General features: G+C 39.3%; 1 protein-coding gene across 1 annotated transcript in view; it reads right to left on the bottom strand.

Moving 5' to 3' along the window:
- Positions 1-11,151, bottom strand: part of GORASP2 (golgi reassembly stacking protein 2) — a 29,891-nt gene extending 18,740 nt beyond the window's left edge. Inside the window, exon 1 of the mRNA XM_082631100.1 lies at positions 10,959-11,151. Within this exon, the coding sequence (XP_082487226.1) occupies positions 10,959-11,021 (63 nt within the window). The 5' untranslated portion in view covers positions 11,022-11,151. The remainder of the gene's footprint in view (positions 1-10,958) is intronic.
- Positions 11,152-15,366: the final 4,215 nt, after the last annotated feature.

Below are 15,366 nucleotides of genomic sequence, written 5' to 3'. Positions count from 1 at the left end.
CTCTAATAAAAATAATCAGTACATACTGTTTATTTTCTTTATACTCAGTTTTCTTAAATGGGGGCTATTTTATATTCCAAAATGGCAGATAGATTTCTCCTCAAATGGCAACTCTGAAAGGAAAATGGTGGCTGCCTGGAGCTATTATGAGAAGAAAAGAGACGTCAAGTCACAGCTAGCTGGCAAAAAAAGTCATAATACTCTAGGTGTAAGATGCCTGTCTATTAGGTTCCTATCAATTAGGTTCGAAATGCCTGAGGTGTGAAAAGAGGATAATTAGCACAGACCCTAGAAGCCCCCTCAGAAGGGAATTTCTCATTTAACCGGGTCCACATCTAATCACCTAATTCTCTGACTGGAAATGTTTCCAAATGACCATTTTATCTAGAAACCAACTAGTCCATTGATCAATTTCAGACTTCTCCACTGAGACTGCCAACACTTTACCTTTTAGTTAAAAAGGGCTAAAGGCAATACTTTTGTAATATCATCACCAACCAAGAAAGGTGATCCCACACACTGATTCTTATCATGCCACCCTCCAAGGATCAAGTTTTACCACTATTTGTTTGAAATGGAAAGTTTCCAATACCATTAGAATTGTTCTTCCCCATAACTCTAAAAAGATTTAATAGCTAAATTTGGATTCTAAAATAAATGAATAAATGTAAATAATCCTTTCTCTATTTTCTATTTTCATTTGCTAGAAACATCGATATCTCTGTTTCTAATGGACCCTGAAATTAATTTCTTTCCTAAATTTATTTACATCATTAGTACAGCACAATTCTGGCATCTAGGTATCTTAATTACTTCTAGGAAGCCAGCAGAGGGAGCCCTAGAAAATGCTTTCTTTGACCTTAATTCATTTAAAGAAAATTTCCGACATTTCATAGCATGGAAAATAAATTCTACTACACCACAAGTTAAACATCCACAAAGGTAAGTTCCTCTGGCAGTATTACCCACTGACAAGAATCTCTTAGGCACCTAATCTCTCAAGCATCAGATTACCACTTCAATACTTTGTCCCCTATGAGATCTCATGATTGTTGATTCATCTGCTTCCTTCAAACCATCCTAATTTAAAAAAAGAAAAGAGAAAACATATATACCCGGCTCCATGGGCTATTTAATTTTTTTATTGGGCCATATATCACAGCAATTTAAGATGACTAGATTAAATTTGAAAGTTTAATAATTAAGATTTTACATGATTTTGAAAAAATGTACAGTGAAAAGATAATAGAATTTTAGACCCAAACTGACTTGATTTTGAGTCATGGTTTGCCTACTTATTAGCTTTTTGAGCTTGGGAAAGTTTATCTTCCTGGGCCTCAATTTTCTCATCTGCAAGGAAGAGAAAATGCCATCTACTTTACGAGAATATTGTAGAGATTGAATGAATTTAAGCTCATGAAATGCCTAGCGAAGTCTCTGACATATGATAGGAGTCCTACAAATCTTAAGCTCCTCTTCCTAACTCCACAATCACCACCTTTATAAAGGTGGCAAATCTTTATAACCAATTAATTCTTGGACACTACATTATTTTTCTAACCATGTATTAATTATATCTCACCTCTTAAACAAAAAAAGAGAAAAAGACATAGAACGCTAGCCAGGTAGGAAGAGGAGATAAATCATTTTTAAAAATGTTGTCTCTCAAAAATCAATTCTATATGGATGTCAGATCTAAAGGTCAAATGTAAAACAATAAAGCTTTTAGAGAAAAACATAGAATATCTTTGAGATCATCAAGTATGAACACTTTTCTTTTTTTTGGCCAGGCTGCATGGCATGCGGGATCTTAGTTCCCTGACCAGGGATCAAATCCGTGCCCCCTGCACTGGAAGAGTCTTAACCACCGGACCGCCAGGAAGTCCCAAGACTTCTTAAACTGAACACAAAAAGCTAACCATAAATTTTTAAAAAACTGATAAACTTTACTAAAACTATGAACTTCTGCTCATCAAAAGACACAATTAAGAGAGTGAAATGATACAACATAATATCCAACAAAGGAACTGTATTCAGAACAAATTTAGAATTACTGCAAATCATTAAGAAGGAGAGTGAAACCACAATGAGATACCACTTCACATTCACAAAACCTGCTAAAGTAAAAAAGACAACAAGGATTGGCAAGGATGTGGAGAAACTGGAACCCTCATACTTTGATGGTGGGAATGTAAAATGGTGCAGCCTCTGTGGAAAACAGTTTTGCAGATCCTCAAAATGTCAAACAAAGAGTTATTGTATGACCTAGCAATTCCACTCCTAGGTATATAACCAGAAGAAATGAAAACATGTCCATGTAAAAACTTATACACAAATTTCATAGCTGCTGAAAAGTGGAAACAACCCAAATGTCCTTCAACTGACGAACGGATAAACAAAATGTGGTACACTTATAGAATGGAATATTATTTGGCAATAAAAAGGAATTAAGTATTGATATATGCTACAACATGAGTGAACCTTGAAAACATTACGCTAAGTGAAAGAAGCCAGTCACAAAGACCACATATTGTATGATTCCATTTATATGAAATGTCCAGAATAGGCAAATCCATAGAAAGTAGATTAGTGGTGACCAGGGGCTGGGAGTAGGAGGAAAAGGGAGCAGGTGCTAATGGGTAGGGAGTTTGTTTCTAGGGTGACAAAAAGGTCCTGGAATTAGATACTGATGATGGCTGCACAACTCGGTGAATATACTAAACAACCACTGAACTGTAAACTTTAAAAGACTGAATTTAATGGTATGTAAACTATATTTCAATAAAGCTGTTTAAAAAAGAAGACAGACAACTTAAAGAAATGGAGAAAAGATTTTAGCAGACACTAAACAAAAGAGGATGCTGAAGTAGTCAATAAATATGAAAATGTGGTCGACTTCAATAGTCATCAGGAAATGTAAATTAAAACCACAATGGGATAGCACTACACACATATCAGAATGGCCAAGATGAAAAAGACGGAAAATACTAAGTGTTATGAGGATATGGAACAATCAGAAACCTTAATTGCTGCTAGTGGGAATGTACGTTAGTAAGCTACTTGGCAATATCTATACTAAAATACACACACCTTTGCCAAATATTCCACTATTTAGTATACCCAGTAGGAATGGGAATACATATGTTCTCTAAAGGCATATACAATGTAACATTCACAGCAGCGCTATTTGTAACAGCCCCAAGCTAGACTGCAGGAGTTCAAGGCTCACCTGTTAAAACATTCTCTTCACATGTTTTATCAAAATAACTCGAAGAGCATGTTCTCCTGATTCTGACCCAATGATGTAACTTGTGACATACGAAGACATTTGAAATAAAATTCTAAAGCTAATTAAATGAAATAAAAACCCATCACTACATCATAGCTTCCTAGAAAAGATCTGCATGTTAGAAAAACGATGCTGAAAGGAACTGGTCTGCTCCAAAAGAAACTAAAACTCTGACAACATGCCATCTCATTTTATACTCTTCAAATACCAACTCAGGTATTTGTTTCTTAGGGAAAGAAAACTTGCTGTGTGATCTCAGGCAATAATCTTTCTGTGCTCCTTTTCCTTAGCTGTAAAGTGAGGAGGCTGACTAGATAGTCTCTAAGATTGAATGACTCACCATGAAAGAAGTCTGTTGTTAAGCTATCTATAGATTTTACAGTGTAGATCAAACCCAACAAGATCATTTTTAATTATACAGACTGTAGGTCATTTTAGTTCAGGTGTTTAGTAACACTGTTGCAAAGCAATGAAAAGGACACTGGCACTCACCTACCTTTTAAAATACAGATGTAAGATTTCCTCAAAAATGAGGATCTTTAAAAATTAACAGGGACATTTATAAAATTAATGGGTCAGATTTGATCCAAAACTTAAACAGCAGCGACGTACAGGGTTAGGTACATGGACAAAAAGTAGCTGCTGAATGACTAATTAAATGGAAATACTAATTAAAATGTTTACAACAAGTATATTTTAAGCAGTATTGACTATAATAGTTGTTCTCAATAGGTGACACAATAACATAAATGCTAATAATAAAGGTAACAGCTAACATTTATTGAGTTTTTATCATATTCCAGATGCTATGTTAAGTGCTTTACATGGAATATTCCATTTAACCCTCAGAATAACCAATGAAGTAGACAGCATTTTTTAATAAAGAAATTTAATGCGCTCAATTTTTTTTTCAAAATATTTTCATGTATACTATCTAATGTGGTTTTTAGTAAAAAAAAAAAAAAAAAAAAGGTGGAGGAGGCACTACTCTTATCCCCACTTTTCAGATAAAAAGAATGAAGCTCAAAGAAGTTCAAAGGTTTGCCCAAGGGAAGACAATGAAGTGATGGAGTGACACTAGAATCTAGTGATTCACAAGGGTGGTCTCCAGTGGTCTACTATGATAGTCTCTCAATGTATCCATGTCCACAAGATGACAAGGTTCCTTACTGCTGATAATGTGCTTACATGATCTCTCACTGATGCTTAAAAAAACAAACACACAAGCAAAACCCCAAAAACCCCAGCATTATTCTCTTCATGCTGTAGTAAATTGATATGCGATGCCAAGAGGACCTATACAGTCTCTCAAAGTAACTACTTTGTTTTTGCATATGTTGTTTGGAAAAAAGTCATCTTACTTGAGAATCACAACTCCCAAGGCAATCTACAGTCAGATTCTAAAGCACATATCAAATCTTTATGGATATTTTCTAGTTTAGATTGTTAACTGCTTTTTTATTAGTAAATCAATCAATATAATCCTTTTGGTAGAATATTAAATCCACCAAAATGAATGTACTGATATTAGTGGTTACTCTAAGTTCAATTCTTCTGAAAATTTCAGGGGAATTATTAAAAAGCCCTGTCAGTATCTGACCCAGAAAGGCACTGAAGCCAGTTCTGTGCACTCTACTACTTACTGACCAGAGACAGAAACCATAATTACCCACCAAGAGCAGGTCTCCCCAAATGAGGATCCTGAAGATCCATACATTAAAGCACACTTCATCACAAAAATATATAAGGGTATACAAACAACATGACACTATTAATTTGTTCGAGGCTTATTAATATCAGGAAAAGTTTATGTCTAATTATACTGACAATTCCTAAACGTGTCCTAAGGTTCACAAACATTGTATTTCATGGCATTAATAAAACATTCATTCATAATAAAATGAAGTATTCTGATTCCTACCTTTGAAAGCAATATCAAAGAATGTGTATTAAACAATTTCACAGCCTTTTATTAGAAGAGATCAATTTTGGGAGCATGTTAGAATCTTCAAATGTTGTTTATAAAGCTTTTTCAATTATAACTTTATGTTTGGAAAACATCAAATAACCCAACTGTTTTCTTTTTATACCCACTGTTTCAGAATGAGTGAGAAGAGAAGGGATAATAGTGAGATTTTTATGTTTTTCAAATGGGGGCATGAGTTTAAAAAGTTAGAGAAACACTGGGTTAGAATTTAAAAAAAATTATGACTATCAAATAATGGGATTTCACTTTCTCAGAACAAGTACCAAGTTGAAATCTTGCAGGATTTCATGTAGATTACTTAGGTTCCATTAAAAAATAGCACATCTAGGGACTTCCCTGGTGGCGCAGTGGTTAAGAATCCACCTGCCAATGCAGGGGACATGGGTTCGAGTCCTGGTCTGGGAAGATCCCACATGCCGCAGAGCAACTAAGCCCGTGCGCCACAACTACTGAGCCTGTGCTCTAGAGCCCACGAGCCACAACTACTGAGCCCACGTGCCACAACTACTGAAGCCTGCACGCTTAGAGCCTGTGCTCCACAACAAGAGAAGCACCGCAATGAGAAGCCCGCGCACCGCAACGAAGAGTAGTCCCCACTCACCGCAACTAGAGAAAGCCTGTGCGCAGCAGCGAAGACCCAAACACAGCCAAAAATAAAATTAACTAATTAATCAATTAATTTTTTTTTTTTTTTTTTTTTTTGCGGTACGCGGGCCTCTCACTGTTGTGGCCTCTCCCGTTGCGGAGCACAGGCTCCGGATGCGCAGGCTCAGCGGCCATGGCTCACGGGCCTAGCGGCTCCGCGGCATGTGGGATCTTCCCGGACCAGGGCACGAACCCGCGTCCCCTGCATCGGCAGGCGGACTCTCAACCACGGCGCCACCAGGGAAGCCCAATCAATTAATTTTTTTAAAAAGTATAGGCAACTCTTAAAAAAAAAGAAAAAGAGCACATCTATATAACAGTAGATACGGTCTAGGTATTCTGTTTTCTATAGAAATAATTCCACTTACTCTCACTTTCTCCTCTAAGGAGAGTACCTAATGCTGCCCAGTCTGCAGCAAATGGCTCAGAAGATAAAGGCCTGTTATTACACTGGAGACACAATTCATCTCAATGGCCTTTCCTTCAAAACATCCATCATCTCAAAATTTCTCTCAGAGGAAATTCTAAGGAACAGTGAACATGACATTTTCCATATCCCCATACTGGTGTGAACGCTGGTTCCAGAATGTCCTCAGATACCCTCTGTTTCAAAGAATATTAAGTGTAGAGTGTAATTAATTTGAATATTTTAATTTAGAAACATCTTATAATGGGCATCCATGAGGCAACTCCAAAAACGTAATTTTGAAAATGGTCTTGTTGGGTGTACTTGATAATTAATAGAAAACCTAGACAAGAATTCTGTATTCAACATACTGCAACTGTAGTAACTTCTAACAAAACTGAGAAGTCCTGGCTAACATTTCTCCTGCCTTATGTTAGGATTAGAGAATGGGAATAAAAGTGGTATGCATGGTGAATGCGGAACCGGACCCAATGCATAAGGGAATCAGAAATTCAACGTTCTTTTTCTTTTTCTTTTTTTTTTTTTTTTTGGCCATGCCCTGCGGCTTGTGGAACCCTAGTTCCCCAGCCAGGGATCCAACCTCTGCCCCCTGCAGAGGAAGCAAGGAATCCCAACCACTGGACGGCCAGGGAATTCCCTATAATGTTATTTTCAAAAGAAAGCTTCTGAACAAATTTTAAAATCTTTCACTAGGAGTCCGCTTTCAAAAAATAATTTTTATAACTATATTTTTTGTAAATATACAAATATTTCATAGTCACTGTGAAAATTTGGGGTAATATATTAAAATTTAAAAGGAATAAAAATGTCACCATCCATCAATAATCCTTTTAATATCCTGGCTTATTATCTTTCCATTTTATTTCCCTAGGCACTCAAGTGTACATGCACACACACGGAGGCATACCTGTGACCACAGTGTTTTGAAACATAATTTTCACTGAATGCACAGAATTCCAATCTGTAGTTAGGCCTTGATTTATTTAACAATTCCTCATTTGTTGGATATTTAGGTTGTAAAGCCAAAATCCTATGATAACTTTTGGCCATACTGTACTTGATTATATCATATTACTCAGAATCTTTGTGAAACATGGCTAAAGGGCAATGGTAGGCACAGGGGAAAAAAAGACGAGGAAAAATACTTCAACAGTATTTACCTTTAGATGGTAGGATTACAGGTAATTTAGGTTTTTTGTTATACTTTCTGAACTTATCCAAATGCTCTCTAATGAACACGAGCCGATAATCAGAAAACAATGTAGTAATTTACTAAAATGAAGACCAATGTTTATATAAAGACATTACAATTCAATAATATGGGAAAATACATTTTAAGTGAAAACGAAAGGTAGGATTTAAGGTTGTAGATATGTATTTGTAACAGCAAAAGACTAGAAAAACTAAATGTCTAACACCAGGAGGTGGTGCTTAACCAAACTATGGTATAAACAGCCTTACTATGGAGCTAGGTGAAGACAAGAGGCAAATCTCTGTGCGCTGCTATGGAAAGATAGACAAGACACTGCCAAAAAAGACGACCAGGGTGTTTAACCATATGTAGCATGTTATTCTAACAGTTACAAAAGGAAACAAAAAGAAACAGTGAAAGGTTGGGGGTGCTGGTGGATTCTTTTACACGCATAAAACATTTTTGAAAGGATACATAAACTATGATACATAAACTATGTTGGTTACTTCTAGGGTGAGTATGGGGAGTTGGGTATACAATATGATCACAAAATGAAAATGTGCATTAATACATAATAGATAGGGCTTCCCTGGTGGCTCGGTGGTTGGGAATCCGCCTGCCGATGCGGGGGAAGCGGGTTCGTGCCCCGGTCCGAGAGGATCCCGCATGCCGCGGAGCGGCTGGGCCCGTGAGCCGTGGCCACTGAGCCTGCGCATCCGGAGCCTGTGCTCCGCAACGGGAGAGGCCACAACAGTGAGAGGCCCGCGTACCGCAAAAAAAAAAAATCACTGTTGGGCTTCCCTGGTGGCGCAGTGGTTGAGAGTCCGCCTGCCGATGCGGGGGACACGGGTTCGTGCCCCGGTCCGGGAGGGTCCCACATGCCGCGGAGCGGCTGGGCCCGTGGGCCGTGGCCGCTGGGCCTGTGCGTCCGGAGCCTGTGCTCCGCAACGGGAGAGGCCACAGCAGTGAGAGGCCCACGTATCGCAAAAAAAAAAAAAAAAAAAAAAAAAAAGGTAAGTATGTTGTTCATAGCAGAAAATCTGGAAACATTTCAAGGTTGTCCTCTAAATATTTTTAAAAGCAGAATGTAACAATGGATATGAAAAAATAACAGAGAAAACATAAAGGTCAATCTCTGAATTGTAAGAATACAATTTAAAAATAACAGTAATAAAATAGCAGTGAATATGGGTGTCACTATAAATTGGTATTTCAAAACACAATCATACAAGTTTTTATCACTAGCAAGGAAATGGCCAGGGAATTGTTAAAGAAAACTAACTTCTAATTAAATCATTCTAGAACTTGTTAAACACGGGTGATTTTATTCCATGATTATCCTGCCATATTTACTCTGGTTTACAAGCTCAGTAATCCAGAGATGAAATATACAACCATAATTTAGGCAATAACAAATGAAAAGAATTTTTATATGTTGAGATTTAACAGAGTACTTTTCCCCTCTAAAAACAAAGATAAAGAAACCAATTACAGAATCAGGGCAGAGTGGGTTAGGAACTCAGAAACATTTTTAAAAATTCTCCTAAACTAGATGATCATTACTATTTTAAAGCTCCCTCTAATAAAATTCAAATGAAAAAAGAATTATTTCATCTTTTGCAACATTTATGCTCCAGATGCAGACTGGAAACTAAGGTTGTCCCTAGTGCTTCTAAAAATCATATTTATAGAATAACAGCATCTGCACTACTGAATATTTATGAGTGCTGATTTTCGGAGGTGCACCTATGTAAAGAAATACACTTCAACTTGTTTAACGACGAACGTAGTCATTAACAAAAGTCAACAGAAGTCACTGAACTGGAATCCTTTTGATGTGTACACCTTTCTTACAGACTTTTAACACTCATTAATACTGTGCTTTACCTAGCGCGTTATTATAAAAATATCACGAATCCCCAAGGATTCATGGCCACAATCAGCAACTGTGAGAATCAGCTAGTAATACTGGATAACATACCGCAAAGCAGAGAACTCAGAATCCAACCAGAGAATAGAGAAAGTACTGCCACTAACTTTCACTTCACATCTGGGATCTGACAATTCTCCTTCCATTTCCCCTATCAGTGTGGCACTTGGGGGTTGGTTTAGCTGAAGAGAACAGGAAGGTATAATGGTTTATTTATAGATTCCCTTTATTTTCTGGGAAAATCATCCTTTCCCACCAAGCGTATGGCTTCAAGAGGGATTTTTAGCAGAATGGAGAGATAACTAGACGTGATAATCCTGAAGATCAGAAGGGTGATTGATAACGGCCCTATCAAGCAGATGTCTGGTAATTTAGTTTAAGAATGCTGTCTCACCTAAAACATGGGACCTAAGGAAGAAGATGACTAGCACCAGGAAGTGCACTTTCCCACCTTCAGTGAAAATGCTTTTGCCTGTGAGGAGCTATCTATTTACACTATATTATGTCCTGAAATGGTGCTACAGATTGGGGTCACTTTGTTGACAGTCCATCATGTTATCACTCAACGCAGGTGTCACAGCACACAACCAACACTGCCTCTTTTAAAGACTCCCAGTTCCTTGAGGAAAGGACCACACGCTCCGTACAACCCAGGCTGTTCATAACTGGGGCTTAGCTAACGCTTTTCGAAATACTGTTTCTCTGCATTCTGGTGACCGAAGTTGCTTTCCTTTATTTACCTGGATTTTTTTTTTTTTAAAATGTTCCTCTCCATTACCTCTTTTACACTGTGAATCTAAACCTTAATCTCCACCACACCCTGAGCAGCCTTAGAAAAAAGAGAACAGAAGTTCCCACCGCCAGGAAATGTGGAAGAGGAGGGTTCGGAAGGTCAGGAGCGACACAGGAGAGAAAAAACCACAGTCAAAATCAAGTAGATTTAAGTCCGTCAAACCTACTTCTAGGCCATTTCGTTTTGTTTGCTTAATTGGCCTTTTCGGACACCCGGACAGCGAGGAGGAGAATCAACACCTGCCGTCGCATCCACCGCCTCTAGTCTGCGGGTTCCAGGCTTCCTTTTCTCGGAAAACTCAAATGCTACCTTCACCATCAGCTCTTTTGCAGACTGTACCCGAGCCTTCCCTAACTTTGGGAGCTAAGAATGAAGGGGTGGGGGCAGAGAAGGCCGTGAAGAGGAAAGGAGTCAAGGTTGCCCTCTCGCCTGGGCCGCTCCTGGCCAAGTCGCCGGCTGCCTCCTCTGGTCCCTGCCAGTCCTCCCGGAGCGGCGGACCCGGGCCCGGGGCGCTCCGGGGAGGCGAGATGTGAGCGGCCTCCTGAGCCGGCCTCGGCCAACAGCGCCCGCGGTCGCCTCTCTTTCGCGGTGTCGGGCCTGGCTGCCCCGGGAAGAATCCCGTCGGGGCCTCCGCCTCCCCGCGGCCGGGCCCCGCCTCCAGCCCGCCGCCCCCGGGCCGCCGTCGAAGCCCTTACCCGCAGGACGTGGTAGCCTTCCGTGCCCCCGCCTGGGATCTCGACGCTCTGCGAGGAGCCCATGGCGGCGGGCGATCACTGTGGCCAGGCCGGGCTCCGCGCTGCTCCCCGCCTCCCCGCGCACCGCCCTCTCCGCTCCTCCGCGTAGCACTTGGGACGTGGCACTCGCAGCCTCAGGAGAGCCGGGCCGCACTGCCCGCTGGGAGATCGTCGCCGCGGCAGCCAGGGCCGCTGCGACGCCGCAGACAGCGCCACCTGCCGCGAGCCACCGGGAGGGGTCTGAGCCTGGGAGGCAGGGCTGGAGTGGAGGGCGGGGAGAGGCCTATTCGTGCTCGCGAGAGAGCAGAAATACGGTTCATCCAGTCTCTACACCTTACTACGGGTCCCTGGGCTTGACAAGATTCATCTAGACGCGTTCCCGCTCTCCCGAAAGAACGGTCGCTTGACTGTAGCTCCCCCTGGTGGCCAGAGGCCGGGAAGAGGCTCCTGCTGAAAAGAATAGGGGCGGATGCAAACACAGCGAGCTCCCTAATCTCTGGGTTTCTGAACCTCTAGGTATTGTCCCCAGGTTGCACAGAGGATCGTGGTAGTGGCTCTCCGTGGGCGGAGTACCGTGTCCGCTCAACTTAGCTCAGTTTTATAAAGGAAAATGTCCTAAAGAGTTATGGAGGGCCCACCAAAGTTCTCTTTTTGTTTTTGTTTTTTGTCTTCCCTAATTGTGAGAACAATATCAGTCTATCACAACCTGAGCGATGCCAGAGTGGGAAACACAGTTGGATGACCTTGGCGTTGCACCGCCTGCTGCTGGGTTCCCCATTCCACTTCCTTTAGGTAGCCAAGTTGTATTCACACTTTTCCTACTCGGTTGCTCCTTTTGTCCCTTCCCTCCAAAATCACCAGTTATTGCCCAGGGCTCAATTTGGCCATCACTAACGGTGGATCAACCAGATATCAGAAGAACATGTGTATTCTGATGTGAAGCAACGTGAAGTAACTATTATCACCCACGAAGTATGCCAGACCAAAATGTTTACCTTGCTCCTCTCACACCTTTATTTAGATCTTCCAGTTTACAGGAATACAAAGGAGAGAAGAACAAGTAAAATGACTTCATAAGGAAACAACCAGGCAAAAATAAAAGAAATGGGCTGTTCTTTAGAGCAGCTGGCCAGTTCTTTTCATCAAGTCAGAATAATAAGAAAGGGTCTGTACTGGGTTAAAAGAGATATGAAGGACATAACCAGGAGATGAAATGAAAGGTCTTGAGTTGGGGGCTGATTTGGAGAAATTAGCTGTAAAGGACATTCTGGGCTCAATTGGGAAAATGTGAATACTGAGTGTTTGAAGAAAAGCATTTACTGTCATAGAAAAGTGGAAATTATTGGCTAAAAAAAAGGTTATAAGACAGGATATGTCTGTAAACAATATGAAAACATTTTTGTAAATAAAATATGTGTTAATACATAGTATGTATATGAAGATGTGGCAGGATGCCAGCTTAGGGTTACAGTGGTGATCCCTGGGTGGCGACAGAGATGTTTTATTTTCTGTTTTTGCTGGTTCTACATTCTAAAATGCTCATGGACTGCTTTTGTAACAATAAAAGAGTATTTTAAAATAAAAAATCATTTTTCTTTCTTTGCTGTCAATAAACCAATACAAGGTTTTTAGGAGACCTAGTACATACATAAATGAATTCTCCAGTTATTAGGCTCGTCAAGGACAGAGAATGCAGTGGAGTCAGCTCTGTGTTTCTAATACTCAGCAGAGTGCCTGGCAGCTAATTTAATGAATTTGATGCAAATTAACGAATTAATGAATTTGACACAAAGGAATAGGTGTAAGAGCTAGGTTTGATGATAATATACTTATTCTGCTTGGCAATTATAATCCTCTTCGTGATGGGGTCATAAGCTGTTGCTATGTTGAGTGGTCAAAATTTTTGTTTCCCAGATGCCTAACACGAGCCATGGTTTGCAGAACCCTGGCTGTGGACCTGAAGCAGCCCATGAGCAACTCCAGCCCTTCCTTAGAGCTATAATGTGTCTCAGCCATTTACTTTCTTACCTTCTTGATTTTATTCAAGCTCATCCATACATCTTGGGATGCTCTTTCCTACATTTTCTACTTCAGAAAATTCTAACTAATCCCTTAAGGCCTATCTCAAATGTTACTTATTTATCCTTAAATTCAGAACGACTCTCTCCTTACCCTGAGTTCCTGGAATAGTTAGTTCTTTCATTTCTGGTAGCATCATCATCATCACAGGCCTGTCTTCCACCATTTATAGTCCATTCGTTCAGGGTGGGGACCATATTTTTCACCTTTAGATTCCCAGTTCCTCGTTGAGAGTTGGGGACATGGTAGTATTGTTTGTTGATTTGAATTGAATGTGTGTGATTGAAGAGTTTCCAAACCTTTTCTTTTTCAGGATCAGTTAATAAGTTACCTCTGCTGTTCCTATTTGTGCCTCATCAAAACCCGTGTTACTTCTTTATCGGCAATTGGTAGGGGGTGAGGTGCAAGGCTCACCTAATTTGGGATTGAGGCTATGTGATAACCATTGCTCCTGTTTTTCCTGGTGCCACTCATTTTCCTCTTTTACTTGGGAAATATGCTCAGAGGGAAGAGAATAGAATAAATAAAAGAACAACCAACGATGTTACCAAAGCTAATATAAATTAATATAACATGATGGAGGGGAACACATGGGAAATTATTGTCCAAGTCAGTCTCAGTTGAAGTTGGAATCTGCTGCAGGCAAGTTGGTATTTTGAAACATCACAGGCAGCAGAAAAACGAAGCCCAGCAAAAGCAAATATCTACAGACTTAAAAAAGTCAAATGAGATGAAATCTATTTTTCTGGAAGAAGAAGAATCTGATACGCAATTTTGTGTGTCTATTCTGGGTTTCATTAATCCTCCAGATTCTTTTGGCTATGCAGGGTCTTTTGTGTTTCTATACAAATTTTTGAATTATTTGTTCCAATCCTGTGAAAAATGCCTTTGGTATTTTGATAGGGATTGCATTAAATCTGCAGATTGCTTAGGGTAGTATGCTTGTTTTAACAATATTAATTTTTCCAATCCATGAGCACAGTATATTTTTCCATTTGTTTGTGTCATCTTCAGTTCCTTTCATGTGTCTTACAGTTTTCCAAGTACAGGTATTTCACCTTGGTTAGATTTGTTCCTAGGTTTTTTTTTTTTTTTGATTCAATTATAAATGGGATTGGTTTCTTAATTTCTCTTTCTGATAGTTTATTGTTGGTGTGTAGAAATGCAACAGATCTCTGTGTTTAATTTTGTATCATACAATTTTACTGATTTCACTTATTAGTTCTAATACTTTTTTGGTGGTGTCTTTAGGATTTTCTATATATAGTGTCATGTCATCTGCAAACAGTGACAGTTTTACTTCCTTTCCAATTCAGATTCCTTTTATTTTTTGTCTGATTGCTGTGGCTAGGACTACCAATACTATGTGAATAAAAGTGGCAAGAATGGGCATCCTGGTCTTGTTCCTGACCTTAGAGGAAATGCTTTCAGCTTTTCACTGCTGGGTATATTGGCTGTAGGTCTGTCATATATGGCCTTTATTATGTTGAAGTATGTTCCCTCCAAACCCACTTTGTGGAGAGTTTTTATCATAAATGGATGTTGAATTTTATCAAAAGCTTTTTCTGCATCTATTGAGATGATCATACGATATTTATTCTTGAATTTGTTAATGTGGTGTTATCATGTTGATTAATTTGTGGATATTGAACCATTCTTGCATCCCTGGGATAAATCCCACTTGATTATGGTATAGGAGACTTTTAATTTACTGTTAAATTCGGTTTGCTAATATTTTGTTGAGAATTTTTTCATCTATGTTTATCAGTGATACTGGCCTTTGATTTTCTCTATTTGTGGTGTCTTTGTCTCGTTTTGGTATCAGGCTGATGCTGGCCTCACAGAATGAGTTTGAAAGCATTTCTTCCTTTTTAATTTTTTGTAATAGTTTGAGAAGGATAGATGTTAACTCTTCTTTAAATGTTTTGTAGAATTCACCCATGAAGCCATCTGACCCTTGACTTTTGGTTCTTGGGAGTTTTTAAAATTACCAATTCAATTTCATAAGTGGTAATTGGCCTGTTCATATTTTCTATTTCTTCCTGATTCAGTCTTGGGAGATTATATGTTTCTAAGAATTTATCCATTTCTTTTAGGTAGTCTATTTTATTGGCATATAATTATTCATAGTAATCTTTTATGAGTCTTTTTATTTCTGTGGGGTTGGTTGTAACTTCTCCTCTTTCATTTCTGATTTTATTTATTTGGGTCTTTTTTTTTATGAGTCTGGTTTATCAATTTTATTTATCTTTTCAGAGAACCAGCTCTTAGTTTCACTGATCTTTCTTAT

Source organism: Mesoplodon mirus, assembly GCF_964341445.2.
Source record: "Mesoplodon mirus genome assembly, chromosome: 8".
NCBI lineage: Eukaryota > Metazoa > Chordata > Mammalia > Artiodactyla > Ziphiidae > Mesoplodon > Mesoplodon mirus.
This window is presented reverse-complemented; position numbering and strand designations above follow the sequence as displayed.